We start from the raw sequence: 20,462 nt of genomic DNA, 5'->3' as shown, positions 1-20,462 counted from the left end.
TCATAGCGTGGGCACTATCGTGAAGGTGCAGTGTTTCACAAACACATACAGTCAGCAGCGGTTTCGCGGTGGCAATGGGTGGGGGGGGGGCGATGTTGCTACGTGTCGTCTCACGGACGGCATGCGTGTGGTACATTACGTTTCATGCGCACAACCGCAGAATCAACCAGCAACATCCTGCCGGATTCAAACCGTGAAAGCCTGCGACAAGCAACGACACGCACGAACGCTGGGCTACGTCACCGCTCCTTGGGTTGAAGAGCGCGCCCGTCAACCAATCAGTCAACTCCTCCTTTGGAGGTAGGTGTGCTTTGCACGTCGCACGCAAAATATTGATAATTCACAACTTATTTCCTTTCCACGTTTACATTACGGGGACGCCGCCACAATAGCCAGGAGGCCCGCCTCCATCCACCCATTGGTATAAAGTCAACCCCTGAATAAGCTCCCAGCGCGTGGTGCGAAACGTTGGGCATCAAAGCGCCTCCGAGATTGTGTAACAAACAAGTGTGTTACCGTGTGATATGACCGTGCCGAACATCAAGCGGTGCAAGTTAGATGCAAGCACTTCCTTCATCGTTTCGTGGAACAGATAGTCGGCATGTATTCACAAAAGATCTGGCGTACCTTGACACAGTCGTAGATGTTAGCAAGTAAACCAGGCCCAAACCACTAAGGGTAACCACGTGCATGATTTTGTTGGAAGTCAGAAGCCAGAGAGCCATGCAGATCTCTGTCAAGGGAGACTTGGGCCAGCAAACAACAGTTGTGGTGACAACCCCAGGTCATCACTCGTGCGATTTAGACTCATCCTGGTCTCTCCATTTCTCTCCTGATCAACCAAATTAAACTCGACTACTGCTGAATGAAGGCTTTCTCAACGGCGTGTGAATGCTGGTGGGTTGTTTGACCGTACTTCACCAATCTGGTGAGTGCGATTTGATGAAGGAAGGAGCCCCTGAACCATTTCACGTTTCACTCGCCACTGATGTTGGCAGTAAATCAAACTTAAGGAACCGGATTCGTAGTGCTGCCACTCCCCACCCCAATGAAACGCAGCACGTACGTTTTGGGAATGAATAAAAGCAACGGTGTCTCCACTCAAATCAGTGTGTCCCTCCTCCCGTCTACCTCTTTCCCCACACCCCGTCTCCCCCCATCTCCCTCCCCCCATATCCCTCCCCCCCATCTCCTTTCCCCCATATCCTTTCCCCACGTTTCCCTCCCCCATCTCCTTCCTCCCATCTCCTTCTCCGCGTCTCCTTCCCGTCGTCTCCTTCCCCAGTCTCCATTCCCCTGCACCGCCAATTAGCATGGTTGGCCTATGTACGGCGCTAAAGAAGTTCAACATATATATTATACTAGCGGGAAGTACCCGGCATTGCCCGGGCGACAAAGACAGACACACACATCGACTTACACACAGACATCGACCCACACACATAGAAACACGTCGACTTACACAACAACAACACCCGCCATTCGCCACTAAGTGGCGGTGACGTCACCACGACGTTTGTACCAGGCCATGTGCACCTTGAGGCCACGTGAAGTGTCGAACGCCCGCTGGCAGGAGGTCACGGGGCAGACCCAGGTGCCACGGGTCGACTGACTGAGATGACCGAGATGACTGGTTGATGCACCACCTGTGCCCCCTACTGTGCCAACCTTCTGTGCTTTAGCCACCCGGCGCTCCGCTCGTTGTTGTGAGCGTCGCTCCTCCGCCCTCCGTTGTTGTTGGAGGGCGACTGCCTCCAACTGCCCAGTAGCGTCCTTCACGAGCCTCCTCCACAGAGGCCGATCTTGACACCGCTGGTACCAGTCATCGGCAAGTCCACTCAGCTCCACGTTCTCCTGTACCACATCACTCCATCTCTTCTCTAGCCCGTGCCGCGCCCGTTTTGCCCCCTCGATCCGGCCGAACTAAAGCTGTTTAGGCATGCGGTGGCTGGGCATGCGGGCTACATGGCCCAGCCAACGCAGCCTTGCCTGCCGGAGGAGCTCACCGATGGGACTTTGCCCAGATCTTTCAAGGATTTGTGAGCTCACACAATCCAGCCTGGTTAAACCCAGGATGGATCGTAGGCAAGCCAGCCTAAATGTTTCCAACCGGCGAAGATGCTCCATTAGGGGGGTCCACGTTTCGCAAGCGTAGAGAAGGGAGGGAATGACTGTGGCCGAGAAGACCTGAAGCTTCGTGCGGAGCGACAGACCAGGTAGCTTCCACACAGCTTCACACAACCGATGAAAAGATATTGCCGCTCGACTGATTCCGAGTGAGACCTCTGCTGTTAAACTGGAGCCGGTCATAAGCACACTGCCCAGGTATGGGAAACTCTCCACTCTCTCCACTACTGCCCTATCACCGATTGGGAGTTGTGGGGGTGGAGTGTCCGATGGTACAAAATACCCAGGCAGGTGCTTAGTTTTGGTGGGGCTGATGGTAAGGCCCCACCTCTTAGTGGCACGCTCTAGTCTCAGCAGCAGCGTCTCCAACTCCTCCTCTGAATGAGCAGCAATTACCAAATCATCGGCTTACATAACGTGGTTGACATCCCTTGATCGCACCCGGGCATCGATCAGCCTCCCATTATATCTGTACCAAATGGAAATTCCCCCGGTACAGCTATTGAAGGCTTCACGAACTACGTGGTCAAAATAGATGTTAAATAATGTGGGAGCCAGAGGACATCCCTGTCGCACCACAAGGTGTACAGGGAAAGGCTCTGACTCCCGGCCACGTAGTTTTACTCGGCCCCGCTCACCATTATGAAGGTCCTTAATGATCGTGAGCAGAGGGTCAGGGACTCCGAAAGCACGAAGAACAACCCAGAGCCCAGGCCTACTGATGGCATCATAGGCCTTGACCAGGTCAATAAAGCAGAGATGTAGGTCTTGTTGGAATTCCCTACACCTCTGCTATAGCAGACAGACAGAAAATATGGCATCTGTGCAGGACCGCCCTTTCCTGAAACCGCATTGGGGCTCTGCAAGCCTCTCCTCAGCGTTCCTAGCAAGGCGATGTTAAATAATCCTTGCCAGGACCTTTCCCGGCACACTGAAGAGTGAGATGCCCCTGTAGTTGTTTCAGTCTGTGCGGTCCCCCTTCTTAAAGAGGGGGACCACCAGGGCATCCTTCCAATCCTGTGGAACCCGTCCAGTGGTCCAGACTGTTGTTATGATGTCATATACGGCAGTCTGTGCACAAACGCCACCCTCCCTGAGCATTTCACTTGGGAGATCATCTCTGCCCGGTGCATTTCCTGGTCTCAGACTCCGGATCGCCTTCAGTACTTCCTCAACAGATGGCACCTCAGCCAGCCACTCACAGGGGGTGACCTCTTCCAATATTTGAGGCACCGCAGCCTCAGCAGGGTTATCCCCACTTTGTGCCATGATGTTTTCCTGGCTGAGGGATTTCCCCTCCCCCAGGACCTCACAGAAATGCTCAGCAAATCTGCAAACCTGACTTACACACACACGCATGGACTCACACACACATAAATCGACTTTAGACACACACACATGGACTTACACATGTAGTGACTTGTAGCGTCACTACCGTGTGGACCTACACACACATGCGTGACGTCACTACGCAGGGGAGCGTCACTACCACGCGGGTCCACACACACACACACGACGTCATCACGTCTGGATGCGGGATTGACGTCACGGCTGGTTCGGGGGGTATGGAGGCCATGGGTCAGTACCGCGGGCATTGTGTGAGGCTGTGGCACTCTGGATGAACCTGGCTGGACACGTGACCGGATCAAGGTGGGGCCCGGGGACCCCGGGGGCACCTTGGGGGCCACGTGGACAGGAGAAGAGCCTTCTCGAGAGTTCTCGAAGGTAGGCGTGGCCGGCGTGTGGCCCGGACACGCCGAGGCGCATATAAGTGGCCTCCGCACCGGGTTCGGGGCTGCTCGAGTCCAGGATGAAGATGCCTCATGAAGACGCCTCGTGAGGAAGAAGAGTCAAGCCTCAAGTCAGCGTGGTCAACCAGTAGCCTCCTGGCTTGGCCACGCTAGTCGTATCAGAAAGTCAGTGTTAGCGACTGATGGTGTGTGTTAGTGAGGATAGGTCGGTGGTCACTACCCTATGTTAAGAGTTACCTATTGTGTTAATAATAAATAGTGTTGCCTCCCAAGTTCACTGTGTGCGCCTCTATAGAACCATTACACACACACATCGACTCACACACACACGTAGACTTACACACACATATCGACTCACACACGCACATCGACTCACACGCACACATGGACTTAGACACACACATTATAGATGTAAAATTAAGTAACTTAATTTGAAATGATTAGTTGTCTACACACACACACCACGCACACATTGACTAACACACACACACACACATCGACTTACGTACACACACATCGACCTACACACACACATAGACTTACACACACACATCCACTTACACACACAGTTCGAATTACACACACACAGCGACTTACACACACACATCCACTTACACACACACAGATCGAATTACACACACACAGCGACTTACACACATATATTGACGCACACACACAGAAAGAAGGGTCATTGCTCGAAACGTCAGCCTGTTTTTTTTTATAACCGTAGGTAATTTTCTGTTCACTCTACAGTACATGTCCACTAACGATATAATGATCAGAATCGGAATGTTATTTAGACTGCCAGGAGGAATCCGATGAGCTATGAAGCTATTTATCACAGATGTCTAGTCGGGGCGGGTCAGCGAGTTACAACAACGAACAGTACAGCCGATCAGGGGTGCAACGTAGAGAAACAGCTAAGCAAGTCACCACATTAAAATAAATAGAAATACTGAAAAGTCTGCAAGCGCCACTTTTTCAACACAATGCAATGATGAGAATCACACCACGCTGACGATATTATCAATGACTCGTATTATAATGATAAGCGACGATGATTACAACAATCGGGGCTTTAATTTTTAGCCGTAGCTGTCTGGCCGGGGCTGAGGTCCAAAACATCTATTCCGCACCACCGCAAAGAGTGCGCATGGGTCATCAACGTCCCCGTGGTGCCTGCCACAGCAGACCCTGCCCTGGGGTCTCCCACGAGACTGATAAAACACTCGGCGAGAAACGAAGCCACCCGCTCACCCCGATGGCGACGAAGATGCCACTCCCTGGTGGTGGAGGACGGTTTACTTGCTTGATAGATGGGTGCTGGGCTGAGATGGCTGATTTGGGGTCGCTCGAGTGGGGCACGCATCCTTTATAAGCTCTGTCCAAAACCCTCCCCTGGCCCCCAACCATCCACCCCCTGCCCCTCCCCCTGTCCTCCCTCCCCCTACCCTTCCCCCTCCCCCTGCCCCTCCCCCTGCCCTCCTCCCTCCCCCTGCCTCCCCCTCCCCCTGCCCTCCCACCTCCCCCTGCCCTCCCCCCCTCCCCCTGCCCTCCCCCCTCCCCCTGCCCTCCTCCCTCCCCCTGCCCTACCCCCTTTCCCCTGCTCTCCCTCCCCCTGCCCTCCTCCCCCCTCCCCCTGCCCTCCCCCCTCCCCCTGCCCTCCTCCCTCCCCCTCTCCCTCCCCCTGCCCGCCTCCCCCCTCCCCCTGCCCTCCCCCCTCCCCCTGCCCTCCTCCCTCCCCCTCTCCCTCCCCCTGCCCGCCTCCCCCTGCCCTCCCCCCTCCCCCTGCCCTCCCCCCTCCCCCTGCCCTCCTCCCTCCCCCTCTCCCTCCCCCTGCCCGCCTCCCCCCTCCCCCTGCCCTCCCCCCTCCCCCTGCCCTCCCCCTGCCCTCCTCCCTCCCCCACTCCCTCCCCTTGCCCTCCCCCCTCCCCCTGCCCTCCTCCCTCCCCCTGCCCGCCTCCCCCCTCCCCCTGCCCTCCCCCCTCCCCCTGCCCTCCTCCCTCTCCCTCCCCCTGCCCTCCTCCCTCCCCCTCTCCCTCCCCCTGCCCGCCTCCCCCTGCCCTCCCCCCTCCCCCTGCCCTCTCAAGCCGTGGCTCTCGGCCAAGTCGTCGTCGTCACTTCTGGGAGTCGCTGCGATTCCTCGTCAACTGAGGAGTCTACGGCACATCGGTCACGTGTCCGTCGGGTTTCTCTTTGCCTGGGGGGGAGGGGGGTCATTGTTGAGGGGTCTCGCGAACCGCACGGAGGAGCAGCGGCAGCTTTGCTGTGGTGGCGTGTGTGTTTGGCCAGTTGTGTCTGCCCTTGCAAAAGGTATATAGCGAATCTCGGATTGTCTCGCCCGAGGGCGAATTCAAAGTGACGAATGGCGAATTCGTCATCGAGGAGTGGTGCTCATGTCACATGTATAACCAGTGATTGCAATTCCACATTCCTGTGCCGGGGGTGAGTATAGTCATAAGACAACCGCTGATGGCTTTCCCCACAAAGTGGTAGGAATGTTATTGACCCCAAAATGATTCTGGGCTGAGTCAACCCCCCGCCACCCCAACCTGGATTTGAACTCGCACCCTACCGATTGCGTCTGATGCGGGACTTGAACCCGGGATATTTAGGGTGGGAGGCGGTGGTCGCATTGGCATCCACGGATGAAATGCGCCTTACAAATGTAAATTATTGTTGTTGTCCACTACGCCACAGAGGACCAAGCACACGTGGATACTGCATGCCGATTGTCACGGTCATCATCATTAACATCACAGTCATCATTTACATCCACGGTTATCATCATTGTCAACGTCATGTCATGGGTATCATCACTCTCATCGTCAGCATGTAACCATGCTCAGAATCATCAGTAATCATGATTATCATCGTCAGTAATTATGGTCAGAATTATTAGTAACCATGGTTATCATGATCAGTAATCATGGTCAGAATAATCGGTAATCATGGTCAGAATCATCAGTAATAATGGTTATCATGATCAGTAATCATGCTCAGAATCATAAGTGATCACGGTTATCATGATCAGTAATCATGCTCAGAATCACCATGCTGATCGTGCTGATTGGGCATAACGCGGCTCAGAGTTGACGGTGGCCGGTGGTCGAGACTAAGAACGGAGCGGCAGCCAAAGGCGGAGCGCGTCCCGAGGGACGTCCCCAGCGGAGACGGAGCAGCGGTGAGCGCAGCTCGCGAGCGAGGTAGCTGGTTGCATCGCGAGGTAAGACCATCCAGCAGTGGATAGATCACGGCTGCTGACGACGACTGATTTTGAATGACACACGTCAACAGCGCAGCGCTGTACCCTTCAGTGCGCGTCTCGAAGGGGCTTTCTTTGATTACAGTGTAACAAAACAATGTTGTTCCTGGGTAGTGTCACAAAAGCAAAGTTTGTGTGGAATAATAGCCATTGCCTATACCTTCTTAGGCATAATGCAATTTAAAAAATAACACTTCGTACCCAGGAACAAAAGTTGTGTTATATTTAGTCCCATGGCAGATGGCACCGAAGCTGCCTCCTTCCTCCCTCCCCCCTCGCTTTCGGTCACTTTCGGGCACCGCCACCGGGGAACTTCCCTTCCGCAGCAAACGCCGCACGTCACTGGCGGGCAACTGCGAGCGTGGGCGGCAAGTGGCGAGCAATGACGAAAAGGGGGGAAAGTGACGCTCTTCCCAAACGATCTCCTCCCGTTTACCACTGGCTCAGGCCTTCCCTGAGCCAGGGCTCAGGGCTTCCCTGAGCCAGTGGTGGACATTCCACGGTCCTGCGGCGGGAACGAGGCCACGTATAGGACAAGCATCGTTGACTTCCCCATAAAGTGGTACCAATTTTATCGACCCAGGAGGAATGTTTTTTTTTTTAAACAAGAACTGCACATTGTATAGCAGCAGCTCCCCAAGGTCGGTAGTTGATACAGTACACGTGTGTGCAGTGCCCTGTGCAGAAATGTGTACAGTGGTTAACTAAATGTTTTATTTTGCCCGGGCATAGCCCACTGAGCTGTAGACGATTCAGAAGCGACCTGACCTCGAAGGATGCTTCGACGAATTGTCGGCTTGTAATGTAGAGATTTAGAGCAGCCACAAACTCCAAACGCAAGTTGATTCTAAATGTGGAGAAAAATCCACGCGACCACAGGGAGAGAGAGAGACACCGCAAACTCCAAATACACAGCAGCAGGAGTCAGGGTCGGGATCGAATCCACGACCTCCTGCATACCAGGCGAGGTAGTCAACATCTCATAGCCACCGTGATAATGATGAGAGAGAGACACGCAAACTCCAAATACACAGCAGCAGCAGGCGTCAGGGTCGGGATTGAACCCACGACCTCCTGCATACCAGGCGAGGTAGTCAACATCTCGCCATCGTCATCAATGACAGTATCATGGACACGCGCAGTGAAATCACTCCCCCCTTGTCCCACGCTGCATTTAGACTCTTACTTTGCACCCACAGATGAGCCTTGTTTTGACCATACTTCACCACGCCGGTCACGAGTGCGGCGGGTTGGTGAAGGGGGGGGGTTGAAGGGGGGCACACACGAGTACAGTACAACAACGCGTCTCGCGAGGAGCTACGCGGCGAGGGGCTTGAGGCCTGGCAGGGCGATCGGGTGGGCGAAAGACGCCGACTGGCGCCGCGGTCAGCGACGATTTCCGCCACCCCAACGTGGCCAACCAGCGGTCAGGTCACGGCCAACCATCACCCACGGCCTGCAAGGCGCGGTGTGGGGTGGGGGAAGAGGGCCCCTCATCCAGCAGTGGATTGACCAAAACAAACAAAACAATGAAAACCACCTTGGCAGTGTCACCAGCGTGCATCCTTTTTAAGAGTCCTAACCTGCGTATGGCTCTTAATCTGTGGGCTGTGCCAAACCTAAGGGCCCTCATTGTTACTGCCCCAGCTTGGGTCACTCAGCCAACACTGCCATCGTCACAACAACCACCACCGCCAAACCAGCGGCCACACCTCGCCAGCAAGTGCGTTATTATTACAACTACTATAGCAACTGAGCGTTATCCCCCACGGGGATTTCCACCACAAATATACAGAATGAACTCACTTGTACAGATGCCATTGTTTATACTATTTTTATATTTATTTAAAAAACCCATACTAGGTCACGAAAACGAATCTTATAGGCAGCCATGATCTATCGACTGCCCTACTCCACCCCCTTCACCCCAACCCCACAATGATGTTATCATCTCATCAGAATCTTTATTGATACTGTAAGAATCCGATGGCCTATACAAAAGCTCTTTTGTACAACATGTCCAATGAGAAAGTTAAAACAAACAATAAAAAAACATAGCATGAGTGCAGAGTACTGAATAGGAAAGTTAAGCAAATCACTAAAAATAAACACAAATCTATTCCCCAATGACCAAAGTCCCATCACCGCCACCCCATATCTCCCCCATGTAAATGAATAATCCCTCCCGAGACACACACGGAGTGGGAGTTTCCGCTTGCCAGTCAACGTGTGAGTATGTGTGGCCAGGTGGGGAGCGGTAGTGTAGCGGTGAGCGCGCTACGCTACGAACCTGGCGACCCGGGTTCCATTCCCGCTCACGACCAACACCAGTGACAATTATCTGAACCGATCCTGGGCCTCCCCATTGTCGACTCAGCCTCAAATGAGTACCTAGTGCAGTGGTGTAAACATCGCCACTGGGGAGACAAAGGCGGCCGGACGTGGTTGCAGGCCACCCACCCCTCTTGTGTGCCGTGGCGACCTTCATAGGTGGCTACTCGCTAACAGCACTTGCCCCTTCAGTCTGTTAAAGGCTACACGGGGGATCGTTGTCTTTGTGTGGCCAGGTGACGCATCGCGTTACCGCGAATCTAATGCGACACCGCCATCCGCATACAAAAGGCTGACTATCGCGGGGGGTTACGTTCTCGGAAAGTGGTTTGGCACACGGAAACCAAACACAGACAACATCACAATTGAAATAAGCACTGTAGTGTATGTAGAATAAACAAAAAACTAAACTTAAATACACATGTGTAGTGAGTTCAACTGAGTCACAGAAGTAGACTTGGAGGCAACACATTTATTCAACTCCAACACACGGGGTAACTTTCCCCTTAACAGAATAACCTATGGTGGTGGCCACCAGGCTAACTACACTAATTACAACGTAACTGCTACTACGGACCGAGACCAACAGCTTGGGTCCAGGTCCACGTGTTGGAGACTTGTTGAACGGACAACGTAGACAAAGGTTTCTTCCAGGATGAACAACAACAAGCCTGGTCCCTCTCGGGACCCGGCTTATATTCTCTGCGGTGTGTCTGTCTCCGCCCTTGGCCACGACCACCTTCCAGAATCCTCGGGAAGGATCTGGATCCCAATCACGTGACCACCCATAGCCCCCACTTGGGGCCCCCTTTGTAGACTTAACTGGTCACGTGTCCTCTCGGGTCAACCAGAGTGCCATGGCCTTTAGTAACCTCATCCTTTGGCCGGCACTTCCACACCCTGTCCTGTAGGGCTGGCACTGCACGCCAAGCGTGGTGCCATCCAGCGCTATCAATCAGCGCTCACCGGGCCTCTCTAGGTCCGGTACTGCACCCACACCCTCGTGGTGTCCGCGATGTCGTTACATCGCACGCCGTGCCTCTCTAGGGCCGGCACTGTACAGTGACATCCCGCGATGTCACTGCACATGTAAAAAAACCCATAATTAGGAGTATAAATACTTGAATAGACACCGTACTTACCGACAACGATCCGAAGCGTGTGTCTTGTTTGTCTGCGAGTGGGAAGCGGCAGTGCAGCGAACCCGACCACCCGAGTTCGATTCACGCCCAACAGCATTGACGATTATCTGAATCGGAGCCAAAGGCAGTCGGGCGTGGTGCAGGCTACCCCACCACCCTCGTGTGCCACAGTTCCGGCCTTCATAGGTGCTAATTCTAGATTTGAAGCTTTCGTGACTGCAAGGATTCATACTCTTAGTTTTATCGGTAAAGTCACGTAGGTAAAAAATTGAAATAAAAATTAATAAAAATAAAAAAATAAAAAATCACGACGTTTCGGAGGGAACACAAGTCTCCGTCATCAGGTGGGAGCGTCACAGCCAGATTTGCTGTATCAAGTGAGGCATCATAGGTGCTGCTCGCCAACAGCACTTGCCCCAACAGTCTGTTCATCGGCTACACTGGGGTTCTAGATCACATAAACATAATTGTGTCGTTGAACCCGCCACCACCACCACCTGACACGGCCAATAAGTAAGGTCTGTCACGTCAACAAAACGTGCCAATTAGTTACTAGTAAACCCACAACATTACTAATAAACCCATAACATTTACAATTGGAGTACGACGTTTCGCTTGTGATTACAACCAGTGTGATGCCGCCGCCACGAAGCCGTTCGGCAGGCGCCCCATCCCCGACCTCGCCACCACCAAGCAACGGAGCCAACCCCTCGTCCCCCTCACCTCACCTCACATGAACACACCCGCACGCATTTCCCCCCCCCCCCCCCATAGAGCTGGAAGGGAAGGTCACCTGATCGACCGGTTTTTATCCGAGAAACCCTTATCGGGATTAACTCTCACGGTTTCCGGCGATCAGGGAATTGGCCGGCCTCCCCCGACGCTACGTTGCACCGCGGCGCTGCGACCTGCCTTAAGATGGTATGGCCGCGGCGAGGGGCATTCGGCCACCGCGGTTGAAGCGCATCCCCCACACACACCACCCACGTGTCGACGGGGCAAGCAGGGGAGGGACGGGACAGCATGAGTAGCGGGACCGCAGGGGCTCTTGCGCATAGTCACGGATGGTTGGGATAATTACGCTTGAGCGCGCAGGCACCATTGTTAGGGAGGGAAAGGGATTAATTAGAATTTACGCCGCGCAACGCCGCACATTGATTAGCATATCACAGGCGCCCGGAACCGCGGTGCGCGTGCCAGAGGGGCGCGAGCCCATTGTTCAGAGCCACATCCCTTTGAGGTAGGGAGGATAAATAGTGGGCGCAAAGGGGAAATCGGGCTCTCTCTTGACTCCAGCACCAGGCGACACCACGAGCTCCAGCCCAGCGACCCGGACGTCCGTGAGACGCACTGAGGTACGCTGCGAGCAGGGGATCAACGGACCGCCGTGAGCACCTAACAGTGAGTAAGGAGGTGAATTATAATCATAGCAGATAAATCGGGAATAGGCATAAAGGTATCAGCGTAGGCCAGCCTCGTCGACTCACTTATTTAACACCTTGTTCCAGGTAGCGGACAATAAATCATTAATAGCGAATCGTGGCCTCGTGTGATCTCGTGGAGAGGTGTGCACGTGTGTGGTGCTGCGTACACAGTGGTTCGCCACGTGAGTGAGCGCGGCGCGGAGCTGCGCGTGTGGGTGGGCGTGTGTTCACTACGTGTATGATACAGGTGCGCGATCACAACGTGAGTGCTCCGTGGTGAGTGAGTTCCGCGGGGAGCTGTGTGCGTGAGTGCGCGTACGTTCGCTACGTGTCGGATACGGGCGCGCATTGGTAACGTTATTCGACGTGGAGGCGAGTGCCGCACAGGGCTGTAGACGGGCGCACGCTCGCAGCGTGCGAGAGCTGCGCATAGCGGTGTAAAGAGGGGGAGTATGGCGTTTGATTGATGATGCCGTGCGCACGTATGCTTGCAGCGTGGGAGCGCTGCGTGAAGCCGTATGGGTAGGGGCGTCGCGTTCGAAGGCCGGCGAAACCCTAGCGGGTATTAGGGAGGTGGGGTAACATAAACGGAATAGGGGATGATGGCGGGAGAGACCCCGGGGGCCAACGGCCCCCACATATTGGTGTCAGAAACGGGACGATCCCCTGCAACCCCAAGGGAAAGAGGCCCCCCGACCCAAGTTAAAGTAAAATGCACATTTACGGGCAAAGGGATTCCATCATGGAAATCGTTTGCCCGCAGCATCAGGGGTGCTAAAAAGGTTAATGGGTGGTCAGATGAGGAGGCGTTGCAGCAGTTAGAGCTACATTTAGATGGGCGGGCAGCTGACTTTGTGGAAGCTTTGCCCGCAAGCGCACAAACTCAGTGGGAAGAATTAATGTGCGAACTCGAACGGCGCTTCGGCGCCTATGACGAGAAGGATGCGCAGACGGCCTTAGAGGCACGCCGCCGGCAACCCGGCGAGGATTTGCGAGATTACGCAGAAGACGTACGCATGTTGACCCAGCTCGCGTACCCAGAGTACGAGTCAAAAATAATTGAGGGCCTCGCCGCCGGGAAGGTCCAGCAATATTTGGCACGCACCCCGTGGTGGCAGCCAAATGTAGACGGTGCACGCCTCTCCTTTAACACCCTCGTTGAGCACGCGCGCAAATGCGAGAAACTCTCGGGTGAGCGCGCGCAGCCTCGAGGGAGGGGACGAGAGTGCGCGTAGCGAGCCTACTCTCCGACGAGGAGGAAGAGCCCGCCATCGCAGTAAGGGGACGGGCAAGGGAGCCCCAGAGACCTAGCGAGACAATCCCGGGGTGGGCGGCCGGGTTACAGACCGGCATAGGAGATATTGCTGGCCAGGTACACCAAGTACGCGAGGAAGCAAATAAAAATGTGAAGACCATCCATTCTGAGATGGGTGAGCTACACTCCACAGTAGGGGGGCTGACCGGGAAGGTATCCCAATTAGAGTCCGAGTTGGAGCAACTGCGTACAGGGAGAGGGAGCGGGCAGGGGACCCACTACGGAGCCGCCACCCCTCCCCGGACGTGTTATGTGTGCGATCGGCGAGGGCATCTCAGGAGGGACTGTCCTCAGGTCGCCCGAGCTAGACAAGGGCTAAGGTCAAACACTAAGGCCCCCCTAGAGAGGGGACCACCGGGGGGTGAACTCGACGTAGCCCCGATACAAACAAGCTGTCGTGATAATGGCGAGCGAGTGATCTCCACACAGGTTCCAGCAACAACGCCCACGGAAACGGTGACTCCTGGCAACTGGCTACGGGAGCTGGTGGCGGGGATCACGGGGGCCACGTCGCTGGTGGAAGGGGAGGTAAACGGAGTGCGTACCCGAATTCTGCTGGACACGGCGGCGGTGGCCTCGCTCGTGAGCGCAGCGCACTGCAGCGCGATCGGGGTCGACGTGCGTCACCTGCAGGCACCGGACCGCGCGCTGCACACGGCGAGCGGAGCCGGAATGGGGCTGCTGGGGAGAGCCACCCTAGAGGTCCGCATAGGCAGTCAGGTGTGCACCCAGGAGTTCTACGTGTCGAGTGCGTTGTGTCACGAGTGTATCGCAGGTACCGACCTCTTAGAACGGCTGGGACTCAACGTGCAACCCCGCCAGCGATGCGCCACCATGGAGAGCAACGGCGAGCGGATACCGTTCCTGGGACGAGAACCGACGCACCCCCGCTTCGTACCTGTGGCCGCTATCCTGGCGACGGCAGTCACCATCGGCCCGCTCTCCGAGATGCTGGTACCGGTGGCAACATCCCCCACCGACCCCGCGCTCCGACCATCAGGGGAGGTAATGCTAACTCCTCACCTGGAGTTGGCAAAACGGTATGGGATAGTGGGATCCGCCACGTTGGTAAACGCAGATGGGGACCGATTGTTTATGCGGATGTTTAACCCCCACAATACCCCAGCGATACTGCGACGGCGCACCCCGATAGCCACCGTACACCCCCTGCACGCACGCCACTCTGACGACTCGGTGTTCGCACTCTGGGCTGAGGACCCCGGTCGTCCTGAGGGTGACCAGGACCTTGCCTGGCGAGTCGGCCCGACTCCCCGAGCCGTGGTCGTTCCCCTGCTCGACGCGTTACATGTACCATGGGCGGATTTACCTAAGGGAGAGGCCGATCGGCTGCGCGAGTTACTGCAGGAGTATGCCGACGTATTCAGCGAACACGACTCGGACGTGGGTCGGACCGACCTTGTTAAGCACCAAATTGACACCGGTGCAGCCCGACCCATCAAACTCCCTGCATACCGAGTGGGCGCACCCGAACGCACACAGATCAAAGAGGCGGTTGGGGACATGCTTCGCGATAACATAATTCAGCCCTCGGCGAGCCCCTGGTCAGCCCCGGTGGTACTAGTAACGAAAAAGGATGGGTCAACCCGGTTCTGCGTCGATTACCGTAAATTGAACGCAGTCACGCTCGGCGACGCCTTCCCCATACCTCGCATCGACGACACTTTTGACAGCCTCGCCGGAGCGCGATACTTTTCCACCCTCGATCTCGCGTCCGGGTACTGGCAGGTGGAGATGGCGGAGGAGGATCGGCCAATAACCGCATTCACCACCCCGATGGGACTATTCGAGTTTCGAGTACTCCCGTTCGGACTCACCAATGCGCCCGCGACGTTCCAGCGGCTGATGGAGTTGGTGATGCGGGGTTTGCAATGGGAACAGTGCCTGATTTACTTGGACGATGTGATCGTGTTCAGTAGATCTTTGTCTGAGCATTGGTCCAGGCTACGAGAGGTGTTCCAGCGACTGCGAGCGGCTCATCTCAAGCTCAAGCCACGTAAGTGTTACATCGCACAACGCGAGGTGGGGTACCTCGGGCATCGCGTCAGCGAGGCAGGCGTGCGTACCGATCCGGAGAAGGTACGCGCCGTAGTGGAGTGGCCACGGCCAAGGAATCTGACGGAGATCAGATCATTTTTGGGGCTCGCCACCTATTATCGTCGATTTGTAAAGGGATTCAGCGAGATTGCACGCCCCCTCACCCAACTCACCTCCCCTAAGCACCCCTATCAGTGGACGGGGGCCTGCCAGACGGCCTTCACCACTCTCAAAGACCATCTCACCCACGCCCCCACCCTCGCTTTCCCCGATTTTACCACCGATTTTATTTTGGACACCGACGCCTGCAGCAGCGGGCTGGGCGCGGTGTTGTCACAGGTACAGGATGGGACGGAACGAGTCATCGCGTACGCCAGCCGGACCTTGAGTGGGGCCGAGCTGAACTATTGCGTGACCCGCCAAGAGTTGTACGCCGTGATTTTCGCATGTAAGCAGTTCCGGCCGTATTTGTACGGCAGGAAATGTCGCGTACGCACTGACCATTATGCTCTGCAGTTCCTTCTTACATTCAAGGAGCCACGGGGGCAGATGGCCCGGTGGTTGGCGCAGTTGCAGGAGTACAACCTGCAAATCGAGTATCGGGCTGGCCGGACGCATGTAAACGCGGACGCCTTGTCGAGGCGGCCCACGGTGTACGCCGAGACAAGGGCGGAGGAGGCCTGCCCGTGTTTCACGGGGGGACGCTGCCGGCAGGCAACGGACCCCCGAGAGGCCGCGGCCACTGACCCCCCCCCAGCGAGAGAGAGTGCAGTGTGCGCCACAGAGACCCTCACAGGTGGCACCGAGGATCCCGTCGACCGCCCGGCAAGCGCGGGACCCGCGGCTCGGGACCCGATCGGACGGATCCAGGAGGACGTCGGCTGCGCCTTCCCGGGCCTAAACGACGAGCAGCTGAGACAGACCCAGCAGCGAGATCCCGATCTGGCGGCAGTGGAGGCGGCACTGCGGGAGGAAAAGAGCGCCCTACCAGGACCCTGGAGCGGTTTGTATGCCCGGTTGTGTGTGCAGAACGGAGTGGTACGGGAGTTAACCGAGGCCGGCCAGCTGGGGTGCATCTGTGTTCCTGCCCAGGTGCGACCCCAGCTGCTACGGCTGGTGCATGACCACCCACTCGGGGGCCACGATGGGGAACGACGCACTCGAGAGACCCTGCGTCGCCAGTATCTCTGGCCCAAATTGGCACAAGACGTGGCGGCCTGGGTACAGGGCTGCCGCGCCTGTCAGCAGTGCGGGCCGAAACCGGCACGATACCAGGTACCCCTAAGGCCGTTCCGCGTCAGCCGCACGAATCAGCTGGTCGGGATCGATCTACAGGGGCCATTCCCGCGATCCCATCGAGGCAACCGGTATATCCTAGTCGCAGTAGAGTATTTCACCCGCTACCCCGTGGCAGTGGCCATCCCTGATAAAACGGCCTTGGTGGTGGCCCGGGCATTCATGGAACATTATGTACTCAAGCACGGGATCCCAGAACGAGTCCCCGTGATAATTGGCCCGAGGGTTGGGCGACCCTCAATGCGTACTGAAGCGCCGCGTGGTCCGTACGGACCGTAAAATGACGGCCATAGAGATAAGGTCTAAATTGCTGTACAAAAAAACAATAGCCAGCAACTCGCGACGGGTAACGCAGTAGCGCTGTTCCACTGGCGACAAAACCCTGCTACCATAGGCGACCACCCGTTCGACTCCCCCAACGACCTGTGAGAGCACCCCCCCAATGCCCGTGTTACTAGCATCAGTATCCAGCAAGAAGGGTCTCGTAAAATCAGGGTAACATAAGGGCGGGGCACCCACCAAGGCGTCCCGAAGGGAGCAGAACGCGGCCTCCTCCTCTGGCCCCCATCGAAACCTGACCCCTTTTGCTGTCAGAGCATGCAAGGGTTTGGCAATGGTGGCGAAATGCTCAACGAATCGGCGGTAGTAGGAAGCAAATCCAATGAAACTGCGGACCTCAGAAACCGACGTGGGCGTCGGCCATGAACTGACACAGTTCGTCTTCGCGGGATCGGTGGAGATCCCCGAAGAGTCGACAACGTGGCCCAAGTACCTTACGGATTTCCGAAGCAGGTGGCATTTAGCCGGTTTAAACTTCAACTTAGCCGATCGCATCCGTAAGAACACCCCCCTTAATCGCTGGAGGTGTTCCTCGAAAGTTCTACTGAAAACAATGACATCGTCAAGGTAAATCAAGCAAGTATCCCATTGCAGACCCGACAAAACCAATTGCATAAGGCGCTGAAACATCGCGGGAGCAGAATGGAGTCCCATGGGCAAGCGATTAAACTGGAACAGGCCCCCTGGGGTTCGGAATGCGGTCTTAGGTTTAGACTCATCGTCGAGTGGTAATTGCCAGAATCCCGACAGTAAGTCAAGTGTAGAAAAATACCGCGCCCCGGATAATGCGTCCAGAGACTCATCCATTCTGGGGAGCGGATACGCGTCAGCCACGGAGATCTTATTAAGGCGACGGAAATCTACACAAAAACGCAAGGACCCGTCTTGTTTCTTAACCAGAACGATAGGTGCTCCCCATGGACTGGATGAGGGCGAAATGATGTCGGCAGTCAGCATGTCATTGACGGCCGATTAAACGTGTTCCTTCTCAGCAGGACTCAGCCGGAAGGGATTCTGCCGGACTGGTGCCGCATCACCTGTTTCAATGTGGTGGCGTAACAGGTCCGTGCACCCAATATCATATTTGTGCTTGCTGAACACATCGGAGAATTCGATCAGCAGAGCGTGCAGCGCACCCAATTGCACCCTCGACAAATCACTGGAGCCCGCACACAGCGAGTCCAACCATTCCAGGTCCTCACCTGATTGAATTTTCTGCGCCGGGACGGGATCAACACGCGCAATAAGCCGCTCTTCCGCAGGGACCCGTGCCGCGTGAGCAAGCACGGTGCCCTGCGGAATAACGGCCGGCCGCGAACCAGCGTTCAAAACCATAACGAACGGGTCCTCGTCAGCCCGAACCAACGTTTGAGCCACCGCCAAATCCAGACCCCCGACAGCTCTATTCGACGGACCCAAAAGCACGCCTTGTCCCGCAGTCTCCCCACCCAATGGCTTCCGCAACCGGAGGGGTACCAACATCTGCGGTCCCGGGGGCACGTGCACCGTATGAGTCGCTAGCGCTTGGATCGTCGCACAAGCCGTCCGCAGTTCAGTAGGGTTAGACAAAAAGGAAATACGGTGACCCGATGGCAGCTCAATACAACCTTGATCAACCAGAACTTTAATGGGCATCTTAGCAAAAAAGTCTGTACCCAACAGACAAGGAACCGCTAGGGAAGAGGAGACCAAAACAGGTCCCGCCAATTTAATATCCCCTATGCAAATGCTCGCCCGAATCTGACCGACAATGCCCAACGAGCCCCCATTTGCCGCGTAACATGGCACGTCCACCGGGAGCAGAGGCCGACATTGGACGGGGAGAATGTTATAAATGAGATCGGAAATGATAGTCGCCGACGCTCCCGTGTCCACCAACACCCTGACCTCGATACCGTCTATGAATCCCGTAACGACAGACGAGCCGGCCGACGCAGCCACTATTCTGTGGTCCAACTCGGACCATTTAATTTCCCCCGGGCCCCGTACGAACCCCCCTTTCCGAACCGAATCCCCGGCCCCCAATCGCACCTCCTCCGCCGCAAAGCGGCGGCCCATGTGTGTCGTGTATGTAGACCAAGCATGTGAAGTGCTGCGACTTGCCGGGGGTAGTTGGGACGACTTTGGGCCTTGGTCGTCGTCCAGCCGAGGTCCCGTGGCGCGCTGACGTGGAGCGCGGCACCCGGACGCCACGTGGCCCCGAAGGCCGCAGTTGTAGCACGTGACGAGGGACGTCGGAGGTCTCAGTTGCTCCAGCTTGCGGGTCGATCGCAGAGGCGAACGACCCCCCAACCTCCAATCCCCTGGTCGTGCTGCAGCGAACGCCTCCTCCCGTGGGCGAATGACTTGGGGCTCGGTGTCCACCGGGGCCGGAGCTGAGACCGCGGCAGAAGCGCAGACGACCACCTGTTTCCGCTTCAGGACCTCGTGCGCCTGGATGCTCGTCGCAACACGCAACGAACATATGTCCACCTCGTCGGCTGTGTTGATGGGGACCCCCAGGTCCTGAGCCAACTTCAGCAGTTGTTCCAAAACCATGGCGTCCTGCCCCTCCTCGTCCATACGAGGGAATGCGGCGTCCGCGAGAGCCAACAACGCCGTGTGGTAGGCGAGCGCGGTCTCCGTGTCTGCCTTCCGTCGCTCGTAAAATTGGTGGCGGCAGGCCGAAGGTGGTCCGTACACCTTGGCCATGAGGCCCAGCGCGGCCTTGAGCGTGGAGCGGGCCGATCTCGGGGCGGACCTGAAGGCCGCGAGCGCGTTGTCGTCCAGCATCGCAGGCAGTGCCCGTAGTGCCGTAGCGTCGGACCAATCCGACATCTCTTGATGGGCAAGAAATCTTTGCTGGAATGCGCCCCAGTCACCCCCTTCCACCTTGAAAGCCGTCAATGCGGGAAGACGCTGCTGGAAAATAATGTCGTCCTCCGCCTCGTGATTTTCCCGCGCCGCACCGTCGATAGGAGAAATGGCGGCCCCTATGACGGGTGGCTGATGGCGGCCCGTAGCGCACGCTGATGACGTGAGCGGCAGAGATTGGAGGACCCCCGCCACATGTTGCTCGCGATTCCCGCCAATAGACGGCCGCTCGGTAGAAATGGCGGGATTTTCAAAGTCATTCGTGTGAAGCACATTTTGGCGGGAATCTGCAACGCGACCCCTTTCGATGTCCGTCGACGTTCTCCCTCCTCCAGACGTGGTGATCTCCGCTAGGATGGACGCCGCGGCGAGTAGCAGCTCTGCCAGGCGGGAGTGCGCGTCGCGGAGTCCGGCATCGGACCCCAGCGGCTCGTTGGGCGCCCATGAGGGGTCCTGTGGCGCCGGCATCTCCTCCTCTTCTCCCCCCGATGCCTGCTGGCCCGAGTCGTCGTGGTTTTCCTCCCGGTCACGCTCGTGAGTCCGATGAGTCTTCCTGGTATCCAT

The 20,462-nt window shown here is 56.4% G+C and overlaps 1 protein-coding gene across 1 annotated transcript in view; it reads right to left on the bottom strand.

The window, feature by feature from the left end:
- The window catches only part of LOC144949534 (NFX1-type zinc finger-containing protein 1-like), a 57,922-nt gene extending 37,460 nt beyond the window's left edge, over nt 1-20,462 (bottom strand). Inside the window, exons 1-6 of the mRNA XM_078879460.1 lie at nt 19,888-20,462; nt 19,610-19,785; nt 19,339-19,525; nt 18,248-18,260; nt 7,433-7,496; nt 5,136-5,215 (exon numbers count right to left, since the gene is read on the bottom strand). Coding sequence (XP_078735586.1) covers nt 5,136-5,215; nt 7,433-7,496; nt 18,248-18,260; nt 19,339-19,525; nt 19,610-19,785; nt 19,888-20,462 — 1,095 coding nt within the window. The remainder of the gene's footprint in view (nt 1-5,135; nt 5,216-7,432; nt 7,497-18,247; nt 18,261-19,338; nt 19,526-19,609; nt 19,786-19,887) is intronic.

The sequence above is a fragment of the Lampetra fluviatilis genome, chromosome 54 (genome assembly GCF_964198595.1).
Source record: "Lampetra fluviatilis chromosome 54, kcLamFluv1.1, whole genome shotgun sequence".
NCBI classification, from domain to species: Eukaryota; Metazoa; Chordata; class Hyperoartia; order Petromyzontiformes; family Petromyzontidae; genus Lampetra; species Lampetra fluviatilis.
The sequence above is the reverse complement of the archived record's forward strand: the minus strand, read 5'-3'. Positions and strand labels throughout refer to the sequence as shown.